At 41.4% G+C, this 23,363-nt stretch overlaps 1 protein-coding gene across 1 annotated transcript; it reads right to left on the minus strand.

Moving 5' to 3' along the window:
- Positions 1–1,421: 1,421 nt before the first annotated feature.
- COIL (coilin) lies at positions 1,422–18,173 on the minus strand. The gene is made up of 7 exons (XM_025440050.2): positions 17,899–18,173; positions 10,064–11,177; positions 9,854–9,940; positions 9,373–9,420; positions 7,002–7,071; positions 3,988–4,076; positions 1,422–2,389 (listed from the first exon to the last, which is right to left on the minus strand). The coding sequence occupies exons 1-7, from the start codon at positions 18,141–18,143 to the stop codon at positions 2,306–2,308; spliced, it is 1,737 nt and encodes a 578-aa protein (XP_025295835.1). The 5' UTR covers positions 18,144–18,173; the 3' UTR covers positions 1,422–2,305.
- Between the last annotated feature and the right edge of the window lie 5,190 nt (positions 18,174–23,363).

A 23,363-nucleotide genomic window follows, 5' to 3' on the forward strand; every position in this document is an offset into this window, starting at 1 on the left:
GCTTAAACAACCGAGTCATCTAGGTGCCCCTGTAAATTGTTTTATAAAGAAAATGGAAATTTATTGGATACAGTATTTTTCTATCATACTGCATCTGTCAAAAAGGTTGTGCCCTCTAATTTGACATCATGACCCTTCTAGTAACTTGAAAAACACCACTAGAGAGGAGAAAGGGGACTCATAAACTGATTATAATCTTGAAGAAAAGACACCCTGAGGTCAACACTTCCATTTGGTCAATGCTTACTATCTTTTTTTAACTGAAATGTAATTGACATGTAACAGTTTCAGGTGCACAACATGACTCGATATTTGCATATACCCTTTGCAAAACAATAACTACAATAAACCTAGCTAACATCTACCACTATGTATGGAAAACATTTTGCAATGAGAACTTCTAAGATCTATTCTCCTAGAAACTGTCAAGTATAGAATATGGTATTATTAACTATAGTCACCATGCTGTACATTACATGCCCATGACTGATTTTATAACTGGAAGCTTGTACCTTTTACCCCTTTTGCCCAATTTGCCCACCCCTCACCCCCTACCACTGACAACCATGAATCTGTTCTCAGTATTTGAATTCGTTTTGGAGGGGGAGCAGGGGAATGATGGTGGTGATGTTTAGATTGCATATAGAAGTGAGACTATACAATATCTTTCTCTGACTTACTTCACTTAGCATAGTGCCCTCAAGGTCCATCCATGTTGTCGCAAATGGCAAGATTTCATTCCTTTTCATGGTTGAATAAAAAGTACATACATATACATATACCACATTTTCTTTATCCGTTCATCTGTCGATGGACACTTGTTTCTGTATTTTGCCTATTGTAAATAATGCTGCAACAAACATAGGGATGCATACTGGCTGCACCAAATTTATATTCCCACCAACAGTGGATTCCCTTTCCTCCACACTCTCACCAACACGTGTTATTTCTTGTCTTTTTGATAATATCCATTCTAACAGTTCTGAGGTGATACTGAGGTTTTGATTTGCATTTCCCTGATAATTGATAATGAATGATATTGAACATTTATTCATATGCCTGCTGCCACTTACTAGTTACCTTGTTTTTCAGATCCTGGAAAGAAAGTGTGCTATGCAAGAACCCTAGTGCCAAGATCCAATCATTCACGTTGATCTCACTCCTTCTGGAGTAACACTTCCCATTACAGATCAATAAATACACATTTGATACACATCAATGTCATGCAGGTTAAAACTGGACAGCACCACCGGCCCAATAGCTCCTAGATCTAATGCATCTCATTGGACTAAGCTTTGCAACGATAGACTCTTCAGTCAAAGCAAACTTTCCTGTTCCAGAACATTTGTATCTCTCGTGTTATTGTGAAATAAGACGGCAGTTTACAATACTCAACTAAACATGATGACTCAGCATGGAAGTTTAGTTCAATATGATTTTATTTAAAAATTTGCAAAGCTGAAGAGGAACCTAATCTTTGTTAAAAGGAAGCAATTTTCACAGTATATATTTAGCCATTTTAGCTTTGTGTTGAATAATAACAGAAACCAGAGTTTCTGTTCAGTCCTCACTCCAGCACACTCAGCCAGGTGCTTGGGATCTTGTAGTAAGATAACAGGTTCCCTGGCCTGAACTCATAGGAAATCCCCTCACCCAGGTGGAATACCAGTTCGTCCCCAGGCAAACATACAAAGTCTTATTTTCATTGCTCTACCCAGGGCTCTGGAAATCCTCAATTTTAAAGTTGAGAAAAATGTGAAAGGATTCCTTAACTCATTGCCTGCAACAAACCCAGTTACTTTTAAATTCTTGACAGTTACAAGTATAAAATACTTGCAATTTATAAGATGTTCCACATTTAATGGAACAACTCGAATGTTAAAAAAATTAGGTCAAGTAACATGCTTTCATGTTTTAAAATGTTACTTAATAGAACTTACTGAGACAAGATATGCAGCATTTTCTTGTACTTGGTGTTATAAACTCCTACTGACGTTGGCTACTTGATGGTCAAAAAATAAATAAAAAAAGAGAAGAAACCATATATACTGATATATAACAATGCCTGCAGGGAATGTCATGTTTTAAATTTTGTTACTGAAATTAAGCCTGGAAGAAGAAAAAAAAGATCTACAAAAAGCATATCCATGTTATTTTAAATGATGAGGTAGATTTTTTTTCCTATGCAGTAAAGTGAACAAAAAATGCATACAACTTTCGAATCTTTTTTTTTTTTCTTAAAGTTCAGGTTATAGTCGCTTTCACCAACAAAACATTTATAAACTATGAGGTGGAGAGGTCATCCTCAAGCAGGCTCTGTACTTGGTGTGGTACTCAGAGATTCAACAATCAATCTTGGGTCAATCAACTCCCTCCAAAAAACAGTGATCTGGGGAAAAACACAAAATATTTGGTTTAGAGGTTTCATTTTGAGGTCACAGAAATTTTAGTTGGTTAAAAACTTCAGTCAAGTAAATTTCCATTTGTGCAGAATTGGCTGAAGAAGACCTGGAATGATCTGAGTCCCAGTAAGCTGAGTTCAATTAGGACAGAAGCACCTGTTTACCTAGAATGCAACTACACTTTAAACACATTTCACAAAAAATAAATAAATAAATAAAATAAATAAACACATTTCACCCTTCTCTCATTTCAAGCAGGGGGTGGGATGGGCTAGGGTGTGGGGCAGCTGGTTACCCAGGGTCAAGAGGATTTGCCCAACCAGACCCTGTGGCTCAGTGGCACAAATACTCTTCATAGGCAGATATGGCCCATTAGGGTTATTACTGGACTCCTGATGTTCCTTTGCACAGCTCTACAGTTCCTATCCTTTGCTACCTAAATCTAGGCGGTTCAGGTTTTACCAAGAGCAAATACTAACGCTTGGCCATGTGGATGAATCACGAGGGCCATCTAGTGTCAGAGAAAGGTTAATGAATGACAGGCTCTGCTTCAGGCCCCATTTAATAAGGCATAGAGAGGAAAGCTTCCAAGGTTTAATTTTCCAATGTAGTTTCCAAGAATACATTTCAACAAAAAAGTGAACAGGCATACATTGCAAATAAAGAAGTACAGGAGACTTGGCCAAATCTGCTGATCCCACAGACCCTAAAAATGTATTTTTGGAATAAATCCCTAAAAGTGTCATCTATCCTAAAGACAAAGCAAAACATAGTCTGGTTAGGGTTTCTACAAGTTTACATTTCTAAAATGTGACTTTTCAATACTGAAAGTTACAGAATAATAACCATAACATTTCAAATATAAACACCTTAAGAGGAAGCATTTTCTTAAATATAAATTCTATTTAGCTTAATGTTAGCACAGCCTCATGAGTCAGTCATTGCCAGCAATTCTGGAAGTCTGGCTGCCTAAAAGCTCTAAACCAGATATTTCCTAAAATGGCACTTTAAGGATTTAAGCAGAAGTCAAAAGACAGAATCGTCATTTTATGTCATTCTTTGAAACCATCTATGCTGTTGTAAGTCACAATCACAGTAACAACCGGGAGGTAGTAGTAACTACAGGGAGGCATGATGGAGACTTCCAGGGGGGCTGTTATTAATGTTCTGCTTCTTGACCTAGGTGCTGGTGATATGGGTATGTTCATTTGTGACAACTGTTCAAGCTATATATTTAAGTATACTTTTCTCAATGTATATATCAATAAAGTTTTTTAAATACACTATTCTTTTCTACCAAAACTGTGACATAACTACGATTTTATGCAACTCTATAGTCTTCAATAAGACTTTGCTATTTGTGCGCCTTGTCACATAGGCTCTTTGAGATCCAAGATGGCACCCTAACTTGGCACTGGACACTGAAACTGCCACCCTGTAGGCAGACCAGGGATCCCAGGGCCTACATCTTTTATGGCTTTAACATAGGCAGTTCAGGAAGCTGCAATGTCACCTTCCAGACCACCAGGAGCCAGTGGAGAGAGAATGAACAACCAAGCAATCCCAAGAAGAGAAGCGTGCCTACCCTCTTCTCCTGCGTCACAGCGTACTCCACTACCTCAGTTCCGTTTTCGTTGTGATAAACCAAATCAAATTTCCCAGGTTCTTTCATGGCTGAAACCAGATGGTAGGAAGGAGAGACAATAAGTCATTTCCCGGTAGTGAAAATGTTCATCTACAGGGAACTTATATCATTAGAAAAACAACCACAAACAAACTGTCCACTGATGTAGAGGCTGGGTATGCACATGAAAGCATGGAGTGCTCAGTGACAGGAGACCCTTAAAAAACCCTGTAACAAAAAAACAAAACAAAAAAACAAACAAACAAAAAAAACTGTAACAGCAGAGGTAGTTTCTTGGTCATTTATCAGAGACAATCTTTCCTTCATCAAAAAATAAACAAGCTTGTCACCCTGTTATTAGTACTCTCAGAAAAAAAAATATATGTGTAACCATTAGATAATCCAAAAGATCATTGATATGTTCCAGCAGGGAAAGGCAATATGAATTCTGCAAAATTTGTCTATCTTGCTCTGTGTCCTCAGAAATTAAACATGCTTACAACTTGGTAATACAGCAGTCCTCACTTTGTATGGTAGTGTGAGGCTACAAAAATGACCTTGCAGGCTGAAATCATGCAAAACAATCTGAATAATCAAATGGGGAAAATTATCAGGACCTTTTAAAAATTGTCAAAACATTAAAACCTATTGTACTGGGAGATGAAAAAAAGAGTAAATATAGTACACTGTAATCTAAAACACCAGAAAGACTAAGAATTAATGTCCTATTTCTTTGTTAAGAAACTTATGTGGGTACTTGGCTTGCTTAGTCGGTAGAGTTGTGTAACTCTTGATCTTGGGTTTGTGAGTCTGAACCCACACTGGGTGTAAAGGTTACTTAAAAATAAACATCAAAAAAAAAAAACATAAAAAAAAAAAAAGGAAATGTATCAAGAGTGGTTTGAATAGTGCTTGCTTTCCTGTCACGTAACAGCACAGGGTAACAATCTTTTCTACACCTTGCAGAACCAACAGACTCCTAAGTGTGGATGAGCTTTGAGTATTTTATCCTTTGAGCTCTTAGCATGAACATGAAATAGCTCTCAGAGCTCCTCTGTTGCTTTTTTGCAATTGTGTGACATTTTTGCTGATGTTACTTTGGGGACCTCTTCATCCCTTTTGTTACCACCACCCTTCCTCATTTATGTCAAGGAGTTCACATAAACTGCAGTGCCAACATCCCTTTGGTTAGCTGTTTCTTCTAACCCCACTTCATTTGAACTCCTCTTGGATGTAACCTCCAGAATCATCACTTTTTGCTTCTTTGTTGTACTTTCATCTTTCTTGACCAATTCCCTATCTCAATTAACTATTTTTGTAAAATGCCATGTAGGAGGCAGCACAGCTACATGCATTGCTGGGTGTATGGAAACAGAGTAACAGATGCACAGTGACCAATCACCAGGAGACTTGGAAGTGATGTGATTGGTCACTAATCATGATGGGCATCTGTAATTTACAGTGATTTGTGGACCAAAAAGCTAGCAGTACTTTATGCAGTTATTCACAGTTCACAGCATACCTAATATCATTGAAACTGTTGTTATTTAACCAAGCCAAGGTAACTAAAGTTCATATATATATATATCAGAACCATGCAAAGTGAGGACTATCTGTATTTCTATTAGTGAACAGATAAAGCCATTTCTAGATGCTCCAAAGAAGAAAAGTCTAATTGGATGTTCTGTCAATCACCTGAGACAAGCAGTGCTCAGGCTGTGTCCATGGAATCTGACCATGAACAAACTTCTCTGTCCACCATTCCTAGGAAGGGAGATTTCTTCAAATAAAACCTAATCAAAAGAAAGCTAGAAAACCAATTTAAGTTATATCTAATCATTTACTTAATATAAGGGGATTCTGCTGGAAAACTTTAACTTCTGTGTACTGGAGCTTTGAATCTTCTACCCACTACAATACTTAAATACAAACAGAATACAACTAATTGCCTTAGGGTCTGCTAAAGAAAGAGGGATCTCTCCTGCTCCCTGGCCAGGAACCCCTATAACACAACACAACTGAAGCCATATACAGTAAAAGCTCTCTTATTCCTAGATTTTAGAACCAATAACAGGTGAAGTGAATCGGAGATAAAGAAGGGAAGCAGGGACGCCTTTGGCTTCAGGGTGTTATCCTGGAGTCCCAGAATTGAGTCCCGCATGGGGCTCCTTGCATGGAGCTTGCTTCTCCCTCTGCCTATGTCTCTGCCTCTCTCTCTCTCTCTTTCTGTGTCTCTCATGAATAAATTTTAAAAATCTTAAAAAAAAAAAAAAAAGGCAGGGAAGCATCTGAATTAATGTGTGAGAGTGTGTGCGCACATACACTTTAGACATTTTATTTTAACTTAACACACAAAAGTATGTTCATTTGCTAATCTTTTGAAATAGAGCTGAGTAGGCCTTAGGAGCCCACTGACTAGTCATCTCTCTTTTATAAACCATATACTTAAAGTATGTCTGCAATTTCTACAATTTCCAGTTCTGAGTTTTTTTTTTTTTTAAAGGGATGCAAGAATGCAAAAACACTAGCAAGGCAGTCTAAGTTCAGAATCATTCTAGATTTTTATCAAATTCCTCCCAATCTCTTACAGCAGATCCACTCATGCACAATTCAATAGTATATTTCTTAGTTACACTCTTGGGTCTGCATTCAATTTGGGTTTCACAGAAATAATTCTTTTTATAATCAGTGTATATGAGTTTATGTAATTTTTATGAAATTACATAATTACAGGAATAAGAACAACTTGCCCAACAGCTTTGGAAACAAACCCAACAACCCTTAGCAGCCACACACCTCCACTAGGAGGAGCATAGGTCCCAAGGGCTTACTCTGTGCTGGGGGTGGGTGGAGGGGGTTAGTGGAGATAGCCACAGAGGCCAAGGCAGGGAGCAGCCCCTGAGTATAAAAGCTATGTAGAAAGCAAAGTAGATATGAAGAGCCTAAATTTTCAAATTCTTTTCTAGAAAACTCACCAGGTAAGGATGAAAGAATTTCTATATCTACTTGCTGGGTCTCTGGATTGTGGCTTAGTATTTTTCCTTCCTTTCAAAAATAAAAGTCCAAGTCAAAAACCAACATGTGAAACACTTCAAATATACTAAAACCACCGAATTATACAATTCAAAATGGTTAAAATTGTCAATTTTACATTATATAAATTTTATCTCAGTATTCAAACTTTCTATTAATAAATCAACTTGTAGGAGAAATAAAACTCCCACACCCCAAGCCAATATTTCCCCTGGTCTAAATCATCCCAGGGGCAAGTACCACACATATAGGCATAGCTCCTGTAGCCCAAAGCCTGCTAATTATTCAAACTAGCCAATTCTAAACTGCTCCCCCATCTTGCCTTGCCTATCCCAAGGAAATCCCAATAAAGTCCCTGGCCCAGGTTCTGGGCCTCTGCCTACCTCTGTCTCTGAATGGCACCCAGATGCTTTCCCCCAGGGGCCTGCACAGCACGGCATTCTCTGCCCCCTCAGGAAATATAAGTAATAAATTCTTCTTTCATTGCACGGATTCCTGTGGTATCACTCAGTCACCTCTATTGATTAAAATCCCACATATAAGTATGTACACATGAGACAGGGTCAAGGGCAGAGGAGACTACATTCTTTGAAGACAGATTTGACTTCTGAAGCAAGCTTCAGGAAAACAACCAGTAATTGAGCTAGATAACAGCACTTGAGGTCAAAGCAAAAAAAAAAAAAAAAAAAGTGGGACTGATTTTCACCCTGCAAATGGTTTTCAAAATAATTTCCAGAAAGTTCTAAAAATACTGGGAAAGTAAGCAGATAGCTTTCTAGGGTAATAACTGTGATGACCAACATTGATTTACTACGCATTTTTAAAAATCAGTATTATCTAGACTCATAATATGTAGAGGCTATAGGACATATCAATTCTATATTTATCTCTATTTCCTCATATATCACTATGGTAAGGTGACAAAACATCCTGGTTTGCCCTAGACAGGTCCATTTACATTTTCCTTCCAGGATAGTTATTAATATAATATTAACCCTTTTCACTCACAAGGAACCTGCTTTAGATAACTTCTATGTCACCTACATTAAGGGACTAAGATGAAAAATATGATAAAATACCAATTACCCAGAACTGACCTACCAAACCCCTTCATGAACTGATTCTTCTTCTAGTTTGCTTTTGAGGAAAGGTTCTTACCAGGATTTTAAAAGTTTTACAACGTTTTAAAAAAAAAAAAAAAAGGTCTTCCAAGGTATCAACTCAAATTAAATCAAATCTCCTTGTACTTTTTTTGTATTACTATGTTAACATTACTAATCATTGTTTTTTAAATGGTCTTATATTTTGCATATTACATCAAAATAAGAAATTATGCATTCTAACAAAATTTTGAAAGAGTGAAAAAGGGAAGGAAACATGTAATTCTGTAATCCCACTGGAGTAAAACTTTTCCTGAAGTATGATAAAGCTCATGCCAATGTGAAGTCCCACACAGATGCGTAGTGAATAAATTCCAAGGATAATATTTGTGGGTTACCTGTGGTTAACAGATAATGCAAAAGGGGCCATGTTTGACCATAAGAACCTGCAATAGGGATCCCTGAGTGGCACAGCGGTTTGGCGCCTGCCTTTGGCCCAGGACGCGATCCTGGAGACCCGGGATCGAATCCCACATCGGGCTCCCGGTGCATGGAGCCTGCTTCTCCCTCTGCCTGAGTCTCTGCCTCTCTCTCTCTGTGACTATCATAAATAAATAAAAATTAAAAAAAAAAAAAAGAACCTGCAATAATCCACAGTTATACCGATTGTTATGATGAAATTAATCAAATTTTCTGGCTGAGAACTATTTATTATTTCCTTTCAAAGTTTAGGTTCTGGGGGGAGTGGCATTCAGATAAGCTTGCAAGTACTGAAGCTGATTAGAAAAAAAGGACTTGAGCAGCTCGGGTGGCTCAGCGGTTTAGTGCTGCCTTCGGCCCTGGGCCTGATCCTGGGGACCTGGGATCAAGTCCCACGTCGGGCTCCCTGTATGGAGCCTGTTTCTCCCTCTGCCTATGTCTCTGCCTCTCTGCCCCTCTTTCTCTCTCTCTCTCTCTCTCGTGAATAAATAAATAAAATCTTTTTAAAAAAAAGCTTAAAACTCATCACTGCCCTACATCCATCCCCAAGTGCAAGGAAAACCCTGGGAGCTCCACGGTGAGACTATTAAAAAGTTTACATTTTGAAAATGTGCGCATCTTCTACTCGACATTATTTACTCCAAAAAATCAAAATTATCCATATTAGCAGCAGTAAATATGACTTCAGCTTCTTTAATATAAAGACAGTTATTTTTTAAATAAACAGCCTTACCTTGTAGTCAGAGACATCAGGAGAATAATCGGATGTTAGTTCCAAAAGCTAAAAAAGAAGAAAGAGCCCACAAATACACAAGCTCTGCAGTTCCTCTCCTCTGCCCCTGAGAAAATGTGCTGGGTTGGGGTACCCACCCCACCGCTCTGGGTGCCCTACCATGAACTTGTGGCAAAACAGGGGTTCTAGTGGAAAAGGTTTCTTTGGTTTGGGGCAGGAGGCTAGGAGGGCAGGTTTTGTGATTATATAAAGCTTTTTTTATTGAGCACTTGCTATGTTCCAGCACCAGGCTAAGCCATTTTTATTCATTCAGAAAACAGTAAGTAGGCACCTATTACATGCTAGGCACAAGAACAGGACAGATATGATCTGGAAAGGCTCTGTACACATATGCATATATAATTGTGACCTGCTAATGAGTAAATTTATTCGGAGGCAAGGTAATCTTCTTTGTTATAATTGTTATGGTTTCAAAATATACCTTAAAAGCAATCTTTTCTCCAACTTGAGGAGCAGCTGCTAACAGTGGTAACAAACTGTAGTCCTTCTTGTGTGTCTCTATTGGATTCTGAAAAACAGCATTAGTCATGTGACTTTGTTACTGGTGAAAAAAAGCAAACCTGTGACATCTACTCCAGACACACCCCATGGGAGAAGGGAAAGAGGTATGCTCAGGAGAAATAATACTTGCCTGGATAATAGTGGATGTGTTTGTTACCATTTCATTCAATTGTTGGTTCTTCTGATATTCAGCATTTCTATTTAACAGAAAGGAAACAGCCTGCCCTCGGCCTCGGCCTCTCCCCCGCATCCCCCGACCCCTAGCCCCCTTCCAAGAAAGAAGGTCCTCGCCTCTCCCCCAACCTCTGCCCAAAGTGGTGGGGAGAGTCACGTTGGGAGGAGGCCCAGGAGGGGCCTGCCTGACCCCGTTTGCGTCAGAGTGCTTCCACCCAGCAGCACTGGGAGTCTGTGCGCAGGGCCCCGGGCCAGGACAGCCTCGTCCGGCAAAGAGGCCTACTGGCTTTAGGAAACCTGCAGCGGGCTCTGGGGTACTCTTCGACACTGTGCACTGATCATCTGACTCTGAGCTAGAGTCGGAACTAGAAGATGATGTTCTGGTTGTCTTGCCCTTGACAGCAGGAGAGTTAAAGCCAATTTTAGTGGCAACTTTGTTTGCAGCTGTGGTTTTGGTAGAGAGTCCTTCCTTTGATATCTCAGTTGATATTTTTTCTGAGGAATTTCTGACCTCCAAGATGACATGGCTGAGACCATCACTGGTTGATTCATGATAGGACTCAGACTCTGAGGAGGAAATGGGACTATCTTTTGTACTAATGCCTGCACCACTTTTCCTTTTGGTTTTGATCAGGCTGCTTCTAGCAGGTGAGCCCTTTGGAGGACCACCGTTGGGGATGGCCCAGTCCTTTGCTGACTGTGCTTTGGAAGACCTGGAGTTCTTTGCCTGTTTTTTATATTCACATTTCTCCTTTCTCTTTGGTGATTTTCTTTTGGTTTCTTCGTCATCACCATCCACTACACTACACGTGGCTCTGTTTTTCCTCTTGCTTTTTTTCCTCACACTCAAATCTGTGACAGTTTTTGGTTCTAGGTCCAAAGTCTTCTCATCGTTATTGTTCTCTTGCCTCTTCCAATGCTTCTTTGAATTTTTATAATCTACTTCAGTTTCTTCACCCTCCTCCAACTTAAATGCCCTCTTCTTTGCTTTTCTAGGTAATAAATGACTATCATCACCATTCTTGACCGTCACGGTATTCTCAGCAGCTGCTCTATCTTCTAATTTAACTCTATCAAAACAACAAGAGAGAAGGCTGCAGTGAGTAATTCATAAGCATTTCTCCAGGACACAATTACATACTGAGATGACTGTAGACATTCCTGCCATCAGTCAATGAAAAAATGTCAAATCACTGAAGGATAAAAGACTCTTTTTGACAAACTGGCCTATGTGGTATCATGGTCAACTGTCAAACGACTAGTTTTATTTTATTTTTTTAAAATCTTCCTCTGTTGTTCTTTTTTTTTTTAAGATTTTATTTATTTATTTATTCATGAGAGACACAGAGACAGAGAGGCACAGACACAGGAAGAGGAAGAAGGCTCCATGCAAGGAGCCCGACATGGAACTCTATCCTGGGTCTCTAGGATCACACTCTAGGCCAAAGGTGGCGCTAAACCGCTGAGCCACCCAGGCTGCCCATGACTAGTTTTATTTATTGAATATCTACTCCATCCCAAATATTTTCTAGACCTTTTCTCTCATCTAAATGCCACATGAAGTAGGTTTCCATTTTAAAACAGATCAGACAAGTAAGCAACTCAACAGTTAAGAGGCAGCAGAAATGGCATTCAAACCGTAGTTTGTCTAACTTCAAAGTTCAATCTTTCCACGCTACTATGTTACCTATTCCAAATGGTGATAATGCAGAGTACCCACTTTTGTTTTTATATATGGGCTGCTTTTTCTTAAAATCAGATTTTACTTTTATTTTGTTGAATTTTAGGAAAGAATTCTAACAATTCATAACAGCCATTATAAAATTCCATGATAACCTATGATGATTAATTTTATGTGTCAACTTGCCTGGGCCTCGGGTGCCCAGAGATTTGGTGACACATTGCTGGGTTTGTCTATGAGGGTGCTTCTAGATGAGATTAACATCTGAATTGGGAGACTAAATCAAAAAGATTGTCCACCCTAATGTGAGTGAGCCTCATCCAATCCACTGAATGCCTGAAGAGGATCCCCTCTCTCTGCCTAACTGTCTGAGCTGTCAGCCTTCTCCTGCTTTCAGACTCAGACTAGGACTGGAACTTATACCATTGACTTCTCTGGACCTCAGGCCTTTGGACTTGGACTAGAAGTATATCATCGGTTCCCCTAGGTTTCCAGCCTGCCAAATGTAGATCTTGGGACCTCTGAGCCTCTATAATCTCATGAGCCAATTCCTTATAACACATTCAATTCTATATGTATTTATTATCTCCTATTTTATCTATTTCTCTGGAGAACCCTAACATACACTCCATCCAAAATGACTATTATAGTGAAGGAATTCTGTTGTTCGGTGAACTGGCAACAGCTAATTCTAATATGTGCAGTCCAATGATGGAAAGCTGAGAGTGTCCCCAATGTCAAGTATATAGTGGGGGCTCAAAATTGCCTGCTAAAAACAAACATTCTAGGGACGCCTGGGTGGCTCAGATGTTGGGTGTCTGCCTTTGGCTCAGGGCGTGATCCCGCAGTCCTGGGATCAAGTCCCGCATTGGGCTCCCTGCATGGAGCCTGCTTCTCCCTCTACCTCTGTCTCTGCCTCTCTCTCTCTCTCTGTGTGTCTCATGAATAAATAAATAAAATCTTTTTTTTTAATAAATAAAATCTTAAAAAAAAGACATTATACTTTTAATACATTTATATCTAGCTATACATTTCATCAAGTTTTCTTAGTGACCACAGAAAGATTAATCATATTTGAAAATAAGGTATAAGTGGTGGATAAGCAGATCAAGCATTTTTTTTTAAATGTTTATGGGATAGTAATGCTGTGATTTATTGCAATGTGGTAGTTGGAAAAAACATCCACTATTATTCTTCAGAGTACACAAATACACAGATATATACAAATCAAATTAAAATCAAAGCTACTTATATCAGGATAAAGAAAGAAATAAAAGTCCCTCTATTCCCAGGATGGACCTCAGCAACTAGCAGCAAGGAAGTAGTTCTCAAATGGGCAAAAACTAGGTTGGCATCCTGTGAACCCAAGAACCACTGAGGAACTTACAGAATATTGGATTGTCCCTTGACATTCTTAATTTGTTTTACCTGTAGCAATGTTATTGCTAAATATTCAAGCTTCAATTCTGAGGTAACCAATAAGGACCAATTTTTTCATCAAACTTTGAAAATGGTGGGACATCTGGGTGGCTCAGGAGTTGAGTGTCTGCTTTTGGCTCAGGGTGTAATCTAGCGATCTGGGATCAAGTCCCGCATAGGGCTCCTGGTGGGGAGCCTGCTTCTCCCTCTGCCTATGTCTCTGCCTCTCTTTCTCTCTCATGAATAAATAAATAAATCTTTTTTAAAAATTAAAAAAAAAAACTTTGAAAATGGTTGCAATACTCTTGGTTCAGTCACTGTGGCTCATTAAATCACTGGAACACAGCACCTGCTGCCTTTCAGAGGAGCTTGTTACACCATCATGCTTTCAAAAGCAGCCCTTGGCACTACCTCAACCATTCTGAAGGCATCTATCTGTGGATATTGATATGAAGGTATGACCTGTGACTACTACAGCCTCACTATCTCCCATTCCTGAGAAGAAGCATTTCTATTTGGAACACTGTAAGATTGAGAGACAAAATGTCATCCAGAGGATGAGAAACAGTTCACCTGGGTCTGCTGAGTTACCATTCCTTTTAGAGAATACACTCTCCCTGGCAATTCCTTTATTTCTCTACTTGGATCACAGACAACAAATGTAGCCGTCCTTGTACAAAGAGAAGTGAATTACCTAGGTAATTAGCAATGAAAGAGATTTAATTCCAAGAAATTTTTAAAACAGACTCTCCACCGTTGATGCACTCTTTGGACAAACTGGGTAGTATTATCAAAATGAGAGGCGCTTCCTTTATTTATTTATGTATTTAAGATTTATTTATTTGAGAGAGCACGCACCCAAGCAAGTGGGGGGAAGGGCAGAGGGAGAGAATCTTTAAGCAGTCTCCCCCACTGAGCACAGAGCCCAACTTATGGGCTTCAGTCTCAGGACCCATGAAATCATGACCTGAGCAGAAACCAAGAGTCAGATGCTTGACCAACTGAGCCACCCAGCCACCCGAAAATGCAAGGTACTCCCTTTAAGTGTGAAATTTCACTTCTAGGATTCTATCACAGAGAAATACAGCCACGCCCAACTGCACAGCCAGATACCCCAAACCCACCGCCTACCAAGGCCAAAGTGATTGGATTCAAATCCTTCTTCTGCCACTTTAAGTAAAATTTTTAAATATTACCTCATTTGTAAAAATGGGAATAGTGATAATTATAATATTCAGATGAACTATCATATGTTTAGAGCAGTGCCAGACTCTGAACAAGTAGTATCCAAATGTTAACTCTAATTTTTATTAAAACAATAATTATAAGTCCTCTGACAGCAGGAGTTGGTGGGTTTTTAATGAATTTGTCTCAAGAAATGGGGGTGAAGGCAGCCCCAGTGGCGCAGCGGTTTAGCGCCGCCTGCAGCCGGGGCGTGATCCTGGAGACCCGGGATCGTTGGACTCCCTGCATGGAGCCCACTTCTCCCTCTGCCTGTGTCTCTGTCTCTGTCTGTGTGTGTGTGTGTTTGTCTCTATGAATAAATAAAATCTTTAAAAAGAAAAAAAAAAAAAGCATTCTACTTAAAAAAAAAAAAAGAAATGGGGGTGAAATTCAATAAGAAAAGTAAAAAGGTAGAGCTGCACTCTCTTTGGGTCCCCTCAGTCCCTGCAGGCTCCTTCCTGCCTGGCTGCTGCATTATCACCTTCATAGAGGTCAAGTTACTTGACCAAGGGAACACAGCTAATGAGTTATGATTCAAACTAGGGTTCTGACTCCAGACCGTGAACTTTTAATCATTCTGCTCTCTTGCCTTTCACACAATACTGAACAAAAGTAACTCATATTGTTGGCATAAATACAGACCTATACAACTTTTTCTGGAGGCCAATTTGACAGTACTTATCAAATTTTAAAATCTGACCAAAAAGTACCTCTTCTAGGAATGTATGCTGCTGAACCACTGCCCAAGTACACAAAGATGTACAAGACCATTCACTACAGCAGTACGTACCAGTGAAAAACAGAAAACAACTGTCATGGGGGCAAGCTGGCTGGCTCAGTCAATGCAGCATGTGACTCTTGATCTTGGGGTTATAAGTTTGAGCCCCACATTGTATGTAGAGATTACTTAAAAATAAAAATCTTAAAAAAAAAAAAAGCCATGGTCTAAATATTTGTGTCGCTGCAAAATTTATATGCTGAAATCCTAACTGCCAAATGTGATGGACTTAGGAGGTGGGGACTTTAGAAGGTGCTTATGTAATGAGGGTGGAATCCTCACGAACCAGATTAGTGCTCCTATAAGACAGACCCTACAGCCCTCCCTAGTCCCTTCTGCAGTGAGGGCACAGTGAGAAGGTGCCATCTATGAACCAGAAAGCAAGCCTCACCAGACACTGAATCTGCTGGCATCTTGATCTTGTACTCCCCAGCCTCTAGAACTGTGAGAAATAAATGCCTGTTATTATAGCAGCCCAAATGAATTAAGGTAACCTAATACATCCATTAGTAACAGGTTGGTTAAATAAATTGACATGGTCATGTAAAAGAATACTACACGGCATTTAAAAAGAATGATTACCCCAAACTTAACTGAGGATACTTCTAGACAGGGGGGATGTGGGAAGAATATGAGAGAAGACAAATAAGGAACTTTTTACCCTGAACTATTTTGAAATATTTTTTTTTTCATCTGTCAGAGTAGAAAAAGTCAGGTTCTGGGGGCTTCAAAGAATGGGCTATGAGGAAATGGCCGTGGCACTGGGGAGAATCCTTGCAAGCCTCCTGCTCCACCGTTCTTCATTAGATTTTTCTCAGTACTCCCAGCAATCGTACAGAATCCTTCTGCGGTGAGACTTCTCTCTTCACTGAGTCAGGTTAGCTTTTGCCTCTACAACTCTCCTGTGCCATCTAACATGTCCATCAAGGAACTGTGAAATTCCCTGACCATTTGTGTTCCACGATGACCTCTCTCCCTTCTCAATCATCTTCTGCACTTAGCAGCACAACCTAGTATAATTATCCAGGCTGACTGCCTGAATCACTCCAGAAAGTAATATGCAGAGGCATGAAACTAGTTATTTTGGTCTACTCCCACAATATTAGGAACCTTTAAGAAAAGAGACTATGCTTTCTTCTGTAGCTCTGAAGAAAGGTGAAATCTGTTGAAAGACAGAATGACTGAAAATAGGAAACCACAAAAATATACAAAATTTTTCCAAATTCAGTTTTTTCCTAAAGTCCACCCCCCATCTATCACTGAAGCCAGCTGCAGAGGTTATTTCTTATCACACACAATTATGCATTTGAAGTGTTTAGGAGAAATTCTGCCTGCCATTGTGCTGTATTTATTTCTTCTTCTAACAGCTGTCATGGATTGCTTTTGACATTAATTTCATCAGAAAGAGTATAATTCCCAGGGATCCCTGGGTGGATCAGAGGTTAAGCGCCCGCCTTCAGCCCAGGGTGCGATCCTGGAGTCCCAAGATCGAGTCCCGCGTCGGGCTCCCTGCATGGAGCCTGCTTCTCCCTCCGCCTGTGTCTCTGCCTCTCTCTCATGAAAAATAAAATCTTTAAAAATAAAGAGTATAATTCCCAGATGATTCATTAATTGAGGTATAACTGCAGTTAGTGAGCAGCAAATTATTAATTCATTAGACATGGTATAGTTCAGGGGCGCGGGGGTGGCTCGGTCCGTTCAGCGACCTTCAGCTTAAGTTAGGATCCCAGGGTCCTGGGACAGAGCCCCACCCACTCCGGGCGCCTGCTCGGCAGAGAGCCTGCTTCTCCCTCTCCCTCTCCCGCTCCCGCTCCCCCTACTTGTGCTCGCGCTGTCAAATAAATAAATAAAATCCTAAAAAAAAAAATGTAAAAAGGCAAGATAGTTCTGAATAGGAGGGGGAGGCGGTCCTTGCAATTGAATTGTAAATGTTTAGGGACGCCCGGGTGGCTCAGCGGTTTAGCGCCCGCCTTCGGCCCGGGCCTGATCCTGGAGACCCGGGATCGAGTCCCACGTCGGGCTCCCTGCATGGAGCCTGCTTCTCCCTGTGCCTGTGTGTGTCTCGTGAACAAATAAATAAAACCTTTAAAAAAAAAAAAAAAAAGAGGCCCTGAATAAATTAGTCCAAAAATCCAAACTGATACGATCACGTCTTAGCATTTTACCAACACAAATCAACCACACGTATACGTTTCATACCACAACGGCGCCTGGATACGCAGCATCATTTTTTTTTTTTTTTGACTTCTAAAAGCACATTTAAAACCATGTTCTTTTCCGAGTCGCAAGCCACAAGGTCCCAAACGCCGTGTAAAAGAACCACAGAGCCCCCACGAGCGGCGGCGGCGGCGGCGACGGCGACGCGTCGGTCTCCGCGGGTCTCGCAGGCGCGCGAAGGCAGGGCGAACCGCACGCTCCGGAGAGAACACGGCGGACGGTCCGCCTGGGCGCCGCGCTCTGGGCGCGCCGGCCCCGCCGCTCCGGCCCCGCCGCTCCGGCCGCGCCGCCTGACAGCCCCGCCCCCCACCCACGCGCGGCCTCCCGGGACCCCCCGCGCCCCGGGCCTGCGCAGGCGCGGCCCCGGCCTCCCCCCCTCCCGCGCACCGCACCGCACCGCGGGCCTGCGCAGGCGCGGCCCCGGCCCCCCCCCCCCCCCGCCCGCGCCCCCGCGCCCCCGCGCCGCGCGCACCTGAGGCAGTCGTTGTCTCGTACCAGGCGCGCGCTCTCGGCCGGGGGCAAGAGCCCCCCCTCCAAGTAGAGGCCCAGGAGCGCCCCAGAACTGAAGCCGAAGCGCTGGCGGATGAGACTAATGAGATCCGTGACCACTCGGCATCTGTTCAAGTCGACAAGAAGCCAGAAGGCCGTGCAGTGCGGGGTCGCTGGCGGCGGATAATCAAACTGAAGCCGTAGCCTAACCGTCTCGGAGGCCGCCATCTTGCCCGGTGCTCAACGGAAGCCGAGAGGCTCCACAGGGCTACGGAGAGGCGTGCTCGGCGGCCCGCCCCCGACGGCCTGTTAACGTGTGCCCCCTATGGGCGCCAAGTGGCTACTACAGGCTCCGCACCCCGCGACAACGCCGTGGGGCTTGCGGGCCTCAATTCGGGTCGTCCCTGGGCTAGGAAAGAGGATAAGTGAATCCCTGTCCCGCTGAGCTCTGTGCGGGGTCCGAATTTAGGCAACTCTCTGGATAAACAAGCACTGCTCAGGGATCCCTGGGTGGCTCAGAGGCTTAGCGCCGCCTTCAGCCCGGGGCGTGATCCTGGAGTCGTGGGATCGAGTCCCACGTCGGGCTCCCTGCATGGAGCTTGCTGCTCCCTCTGCCTGTGTCTCTGCCTCTCTCTCTCTCTCTCTCTATGTGTGTCTCTCATGAATAAATAAATAAAATCTTAAAAAAATAAGCACTGCTTAGTAGTTGTCTTCTAACATATTTGCTTTTGTACAGAAAAGAATCTCAAAAAACAGTAATCCCCCCCCAATACATTTAATTGACAAAATTTTTCATGCAATTCCCAGTGTATTGTAAATGTCGCCGTTTTAAAATAAAGCCGTATGGACGCCGAGGTGGCTCAGTGGGTGAGTGTCGGCCTGCAGCTCAGGGCGTCGTCCCTTGGCTCCAGGATCAAGCCCCACGTGGGGCTCCCTGCATGGAGCCTGCTCCTCCCTCTGCCTGCGTCTCTGCCCCCCACCCCTCTCTCTCTGTGTGTCTCTATGAATAAATAAAATCTTTTAAAAATAATATTTTAAAAACAAAAAATTGTTAAAATGTAACAAACTAAATGTAAAAACAAACACTTGACTTCCCAAAGAAGTGTTTACCAAGTTGCTAGAGTCATTTACATTCTCAATATCTGGGAAGGGTCTACTAAGACTAAGTGATGAGGGACCTCTGGATGGCTCAGCGGTTAAGCATCTGCCTTTGGCTCAGGTCGTGATCCCGGGTTCTGGGATCAAGTCCCACATTGGGCTCCTTGTGGGGAACCTGCTTCTCCCTCTGCCTGTCTCTCTGCCTCTCTCTCTGTGTGTGTCTCTCTGCAGAGACACAGGCAGAGGGAGAAGCAGGCTCCATGCAGGGAGGCAACATGGGACTCAATCCCAGGTCCCCAGGATCATACCCTGGGCCAAAGGCAGCACTAAACCACTGAGCCACCCAGGCTGCCCTAAATAAATAAAACCTTAAAAAAAAAAAAAGACTTAAGTGATTATTATACCATTTACACTTAGAGGTGCCTGGTTTCTGGAGCTAACATTAGATGAAACTGGGGTAAAAATGACAATTCCATTGAAATGGGGATTGTAATCAAAGACTTGCGTATTCATGGATAGGGTGATGGACATTTGTGAACTGTCATAGATTTATTAGCAATTTAATCTGATAGTTGAAATCAATTGTGTTTATAAGAATGCATTTGAATTAAGAGAGAGTATCAATATCTAAGAGAAAGGAGTTAATCCCAATACAAGAAAGCTGTTCTCAAGTTCAGGGCATTACTAGATTTTATGTATCAATGGTTGCTGTCATGTGCATTATTACAGTAGAATGCACTACATTTTTAAAGTTTTTTTAAAGTTTTTTTTTTTTAGATTTTATTTATTTATTCATGAGAGAACAGAGAGAGAAAGGCAGAGACACAGGCAGAGGGAGAAGCAGGCTCCATGCAGGGAGCCTGACGTGGGACTCAATCCTGGGTCTCCAGGATCAGGCCCTGGGCTGAAGGCAGGCACTTTGCTGCTGAGCCACCCAGGTGTCCCTAAAGTTTTTTAATTTTAAGTAACCTCTAAACTCATGTGGGGCTTGAACTTACAACTCTGAGATCAAAAGTCACATTCTCTACTGACTGAGCCAGCCAGGGGCCCTCATTTTTCCTTAAAGTTTTTTTTTTTTTGTATTTTTTTTATTGAAGTTCAATAAACAACATACAGCATAACACCCAGTGCTCATCCCGTCCAGTGCCCCCCTCAGTGCCCATCACCCAGTCACCCCAACCCCCCACCCACCTCCCTTTCTACCACCCCTTGTTTCCCACAGTTAGGAGTCTCTCATGTTCTATCTCCCTCTCTGATATTTCCCACTCATTTTCTCTCCTTTACCCTTTATTCCCTTTCACTAATTTTTATATTCCCCAAATGAGAGACCATACAATGTTTGTCCTTCTCCGATTGACTTATTCCACTCACCATAATACCCTCCAGTTCCATCCACGTTGAAGCAAATGGTGGGTATTTGTCGTTTCTAATGGCTGAGTAATATTCCATTGTATACATAGACCACATCTTCTTTATCCATTCATCTTTCGATGGACACCGAGGCTCCTTCCACAGTTTGGCTATCGTGGACCTTGCTGCTATAAACATCGGGGTGCAGGTGTCCCTCCTTAAAGTTAATGTAAATTTAATAATACATGGTAGAAACAAATGACCTAGTAGGTGCCAGTGAGGCTTATCTATATGGGGCAGGAGAGAGAAAGAGATACATTTATTTCTCTCTTTTTTTAAAGATTGTATTTTTTTACTCATGAGAGACAGAGAGAGAATGGCAGAGCAGGCTCCATGCAGGGAACCCGACGCGGGACTCCCACCCCGGGTCTCCAGGATCAGGCCCTGGCCCGAAGGTGGCGCTAAACCGCTGAGCCACCGGGCTGCCCAAGAGATACATTTCTTTTCGAAGAACAGAAAACAGTGCAGTCACATTCTCAGGCAAGCAACTTTAGGAAGAAGTTCAAGTGAAACAAGAAGTATAACTTAATTCTCTTAAAACCATACATGCTTGTTTCTCCTTAGGAAGTGTTTGGGTATTCCTTAGGCCTGACTTATGCCGCCCCCTACAAGACTGCTACTCCAAAAATGGAAAGTTACCTAAGCAGCAGGTGGCTTTTAAGTACTTGCCTGCCTATTCTTGTTTCCTTCCTAGAGATAGGCAAAATGCCACCATTCTCTTTACTATGGAACCTGGAGTGATGACAAAGGATTGATTCAAAGTGATAAATCTAAGAGTCAGACTTAGTCTTAGATATGATCTGATTAAATCTGATCAGATCTAATCTAAGACTCAGAACCAAAGTATTAATATTAATTTAATAAGACTGAGTGGTAGGTACCCAATTATATGTGTTTATCTGTATTTTGCAACGTTCATGACTGTAAAAATTTATTGAAAGGACCTATCATTTGTCAAATGACCCTTTAAAAACTTCTAAAGGGTCATTTGACAACATTTGTCTAAATTATAAATTCATGTATCCCTTTTTTTCATGTACTTTGACCTATCCATATAGGATAGGTCATATCTAGGCATATTCCATATCTAGGCATGTATAGACTATGAGCAAAGAATCCTATATAATGTTTCCTGAAACATTGTAAAAACCAAATAACAAGAAACAAAGTAAATAACCATCCACAGAGATTTAATTGAATAAAATTAGTGTACATCCAAGGTTGTATAGAATTTCACTGTATCAAAATTTATTTTTTTATTATTTTTTTCTTAAAGATTTTATTTATTTATTCATGAGAGACACGGGGAGGGGGCGGTGGGCAGAGACACAGGCAGAGGGAGAGGCAGGCTCCCTGCAGAGAGCCCTATGCAAGGGACTCCATTCTGGGACTCTGAGCCAAAGGCAGACACTCAACTGCTGAGCCACCCAGGTGTCCCTGTATCAAAATTTATGTAATGAAATCCATATTGAGGTAGTTCCAAATATACTGCCATGGAAATGTGCCTAGGATATAATGAGAAAAAAAGAGCAAGGAGCAGAGCACTATATGTTTTATGCTTCGATTTGCTTTCCTTTTTAAATTAACCTTTTTTTTTTTTTTTTAAGTGGGTGGCTCAGTTGATTAAGCATCCGACTCTTGATCTCAGTTCATGATCTCAGGGTCATGAGCTCAAGTCCTGCACTGAGGGAGAGCCTACTTTAAATCAATCGATCCAGTATGTTTAAATTAAGTTTTTTAATATAATTATAGATTCTCATGCAGTTGTAGAAAGTAATACAGAGAGATCCCATGTACCCTTTAGCTAATTTCCCTCAGTGATAACCAGGGTATTGACTGATACAGCCAAAACACAGAACAATTCCATTATCACAATGATCTTCCCTGTTGCTCTATTATAGCCACCACAGTGCTTTCTATTTCTATGTTTTTTTTTTTTTGTCATTTCAAGAATGCTATATGAGTGAAATTGTAAAGTATGTAACCTTTTGGTACTGACTTTTTTGCTTCTCAGCATAACTCTCTGGAGATTCATCTATGCTGCTATGTGTATCTATAATTTGTTCCTTATGCTGAACAGTATTCTGTGGCTTGAGTAAACCACAGTTTGTTTAATCATTTGGGGTGAAGGCCTGTTGACCCTGTTTAAGGCCATTTGGGTTATTTCCAGTTTGGGGCTATTACAAATAAAGCTGCCATAAACATTCCTTGGTGGGTTTTTATGTAAATCATTTCTCTGGGATAAATGTCCAGGAGTGCAATTGCTGGGTCATATGATAGTTGCATGTTTAGTTTTTGCGCTTTTTAAAAAAAAAGATTTTATTTATTTATTTGAGAGAGAGAGAGAGCACAAGGGGGGAAGAAGGGCAAAGGGAGAGGGAGAAGTGGATTCCCCACTGAGCAGGGAGCCCTACACAGTGCTCATCCCAGGACCCCAGGATCACAACCTGAGTCAAAGGCAGATGCTTAACCAACTGAGCTACCTGGGGACCCTTGCATGTTTAGTTTAGTTTTTTTTTTTTTTTTAAGTATTTATTTATGTATTCATGAGAGACACACACAGAGAGAGGCACACAAGCAGAGGGAGAAGCAGGCTCCCTGCAGGGAGCCTGATGTAGGACTCAATCCTGGGACCCCAGGATCACACTCTGGGTCAAAAGCAGATGCTCAACCACTGAGCTACCCAGCCATCCGGCATGTTTAGTTTTTTAAGAAATTGCCCAACTGTTTTCCAGGGTAGCTGTACCATTTTGCCTTCCCACTTGCAATGTATGAAGTGATTCAATGTCTTCATATCCTTCGTTGCTGGTTTTCATTTCAGCTATTCTGAAAGATGTGTAGTGGTATCACATTGTGGTTTTATTTATTTATATTTATTTTTAAGATTTTATTTATTTATTTGACAGAGAGAGCAAAAAGGCACAAGCAGAGGGAGCAGCA

Source organism: Canis lupus, chromosome 9 (genome assembly GCF_003254725.2).
Source record: "Canis lupus dingo isolate Sandy chromosome 9, ASM325472v2, whole genome shotgun sequence".
Taxonomy (NCBI): domain Eukaryota; kingdom Metazoa; phylum Chordata; class Mammalia; order Carnivora; family Canidae; genus Canis; species Canis lupus.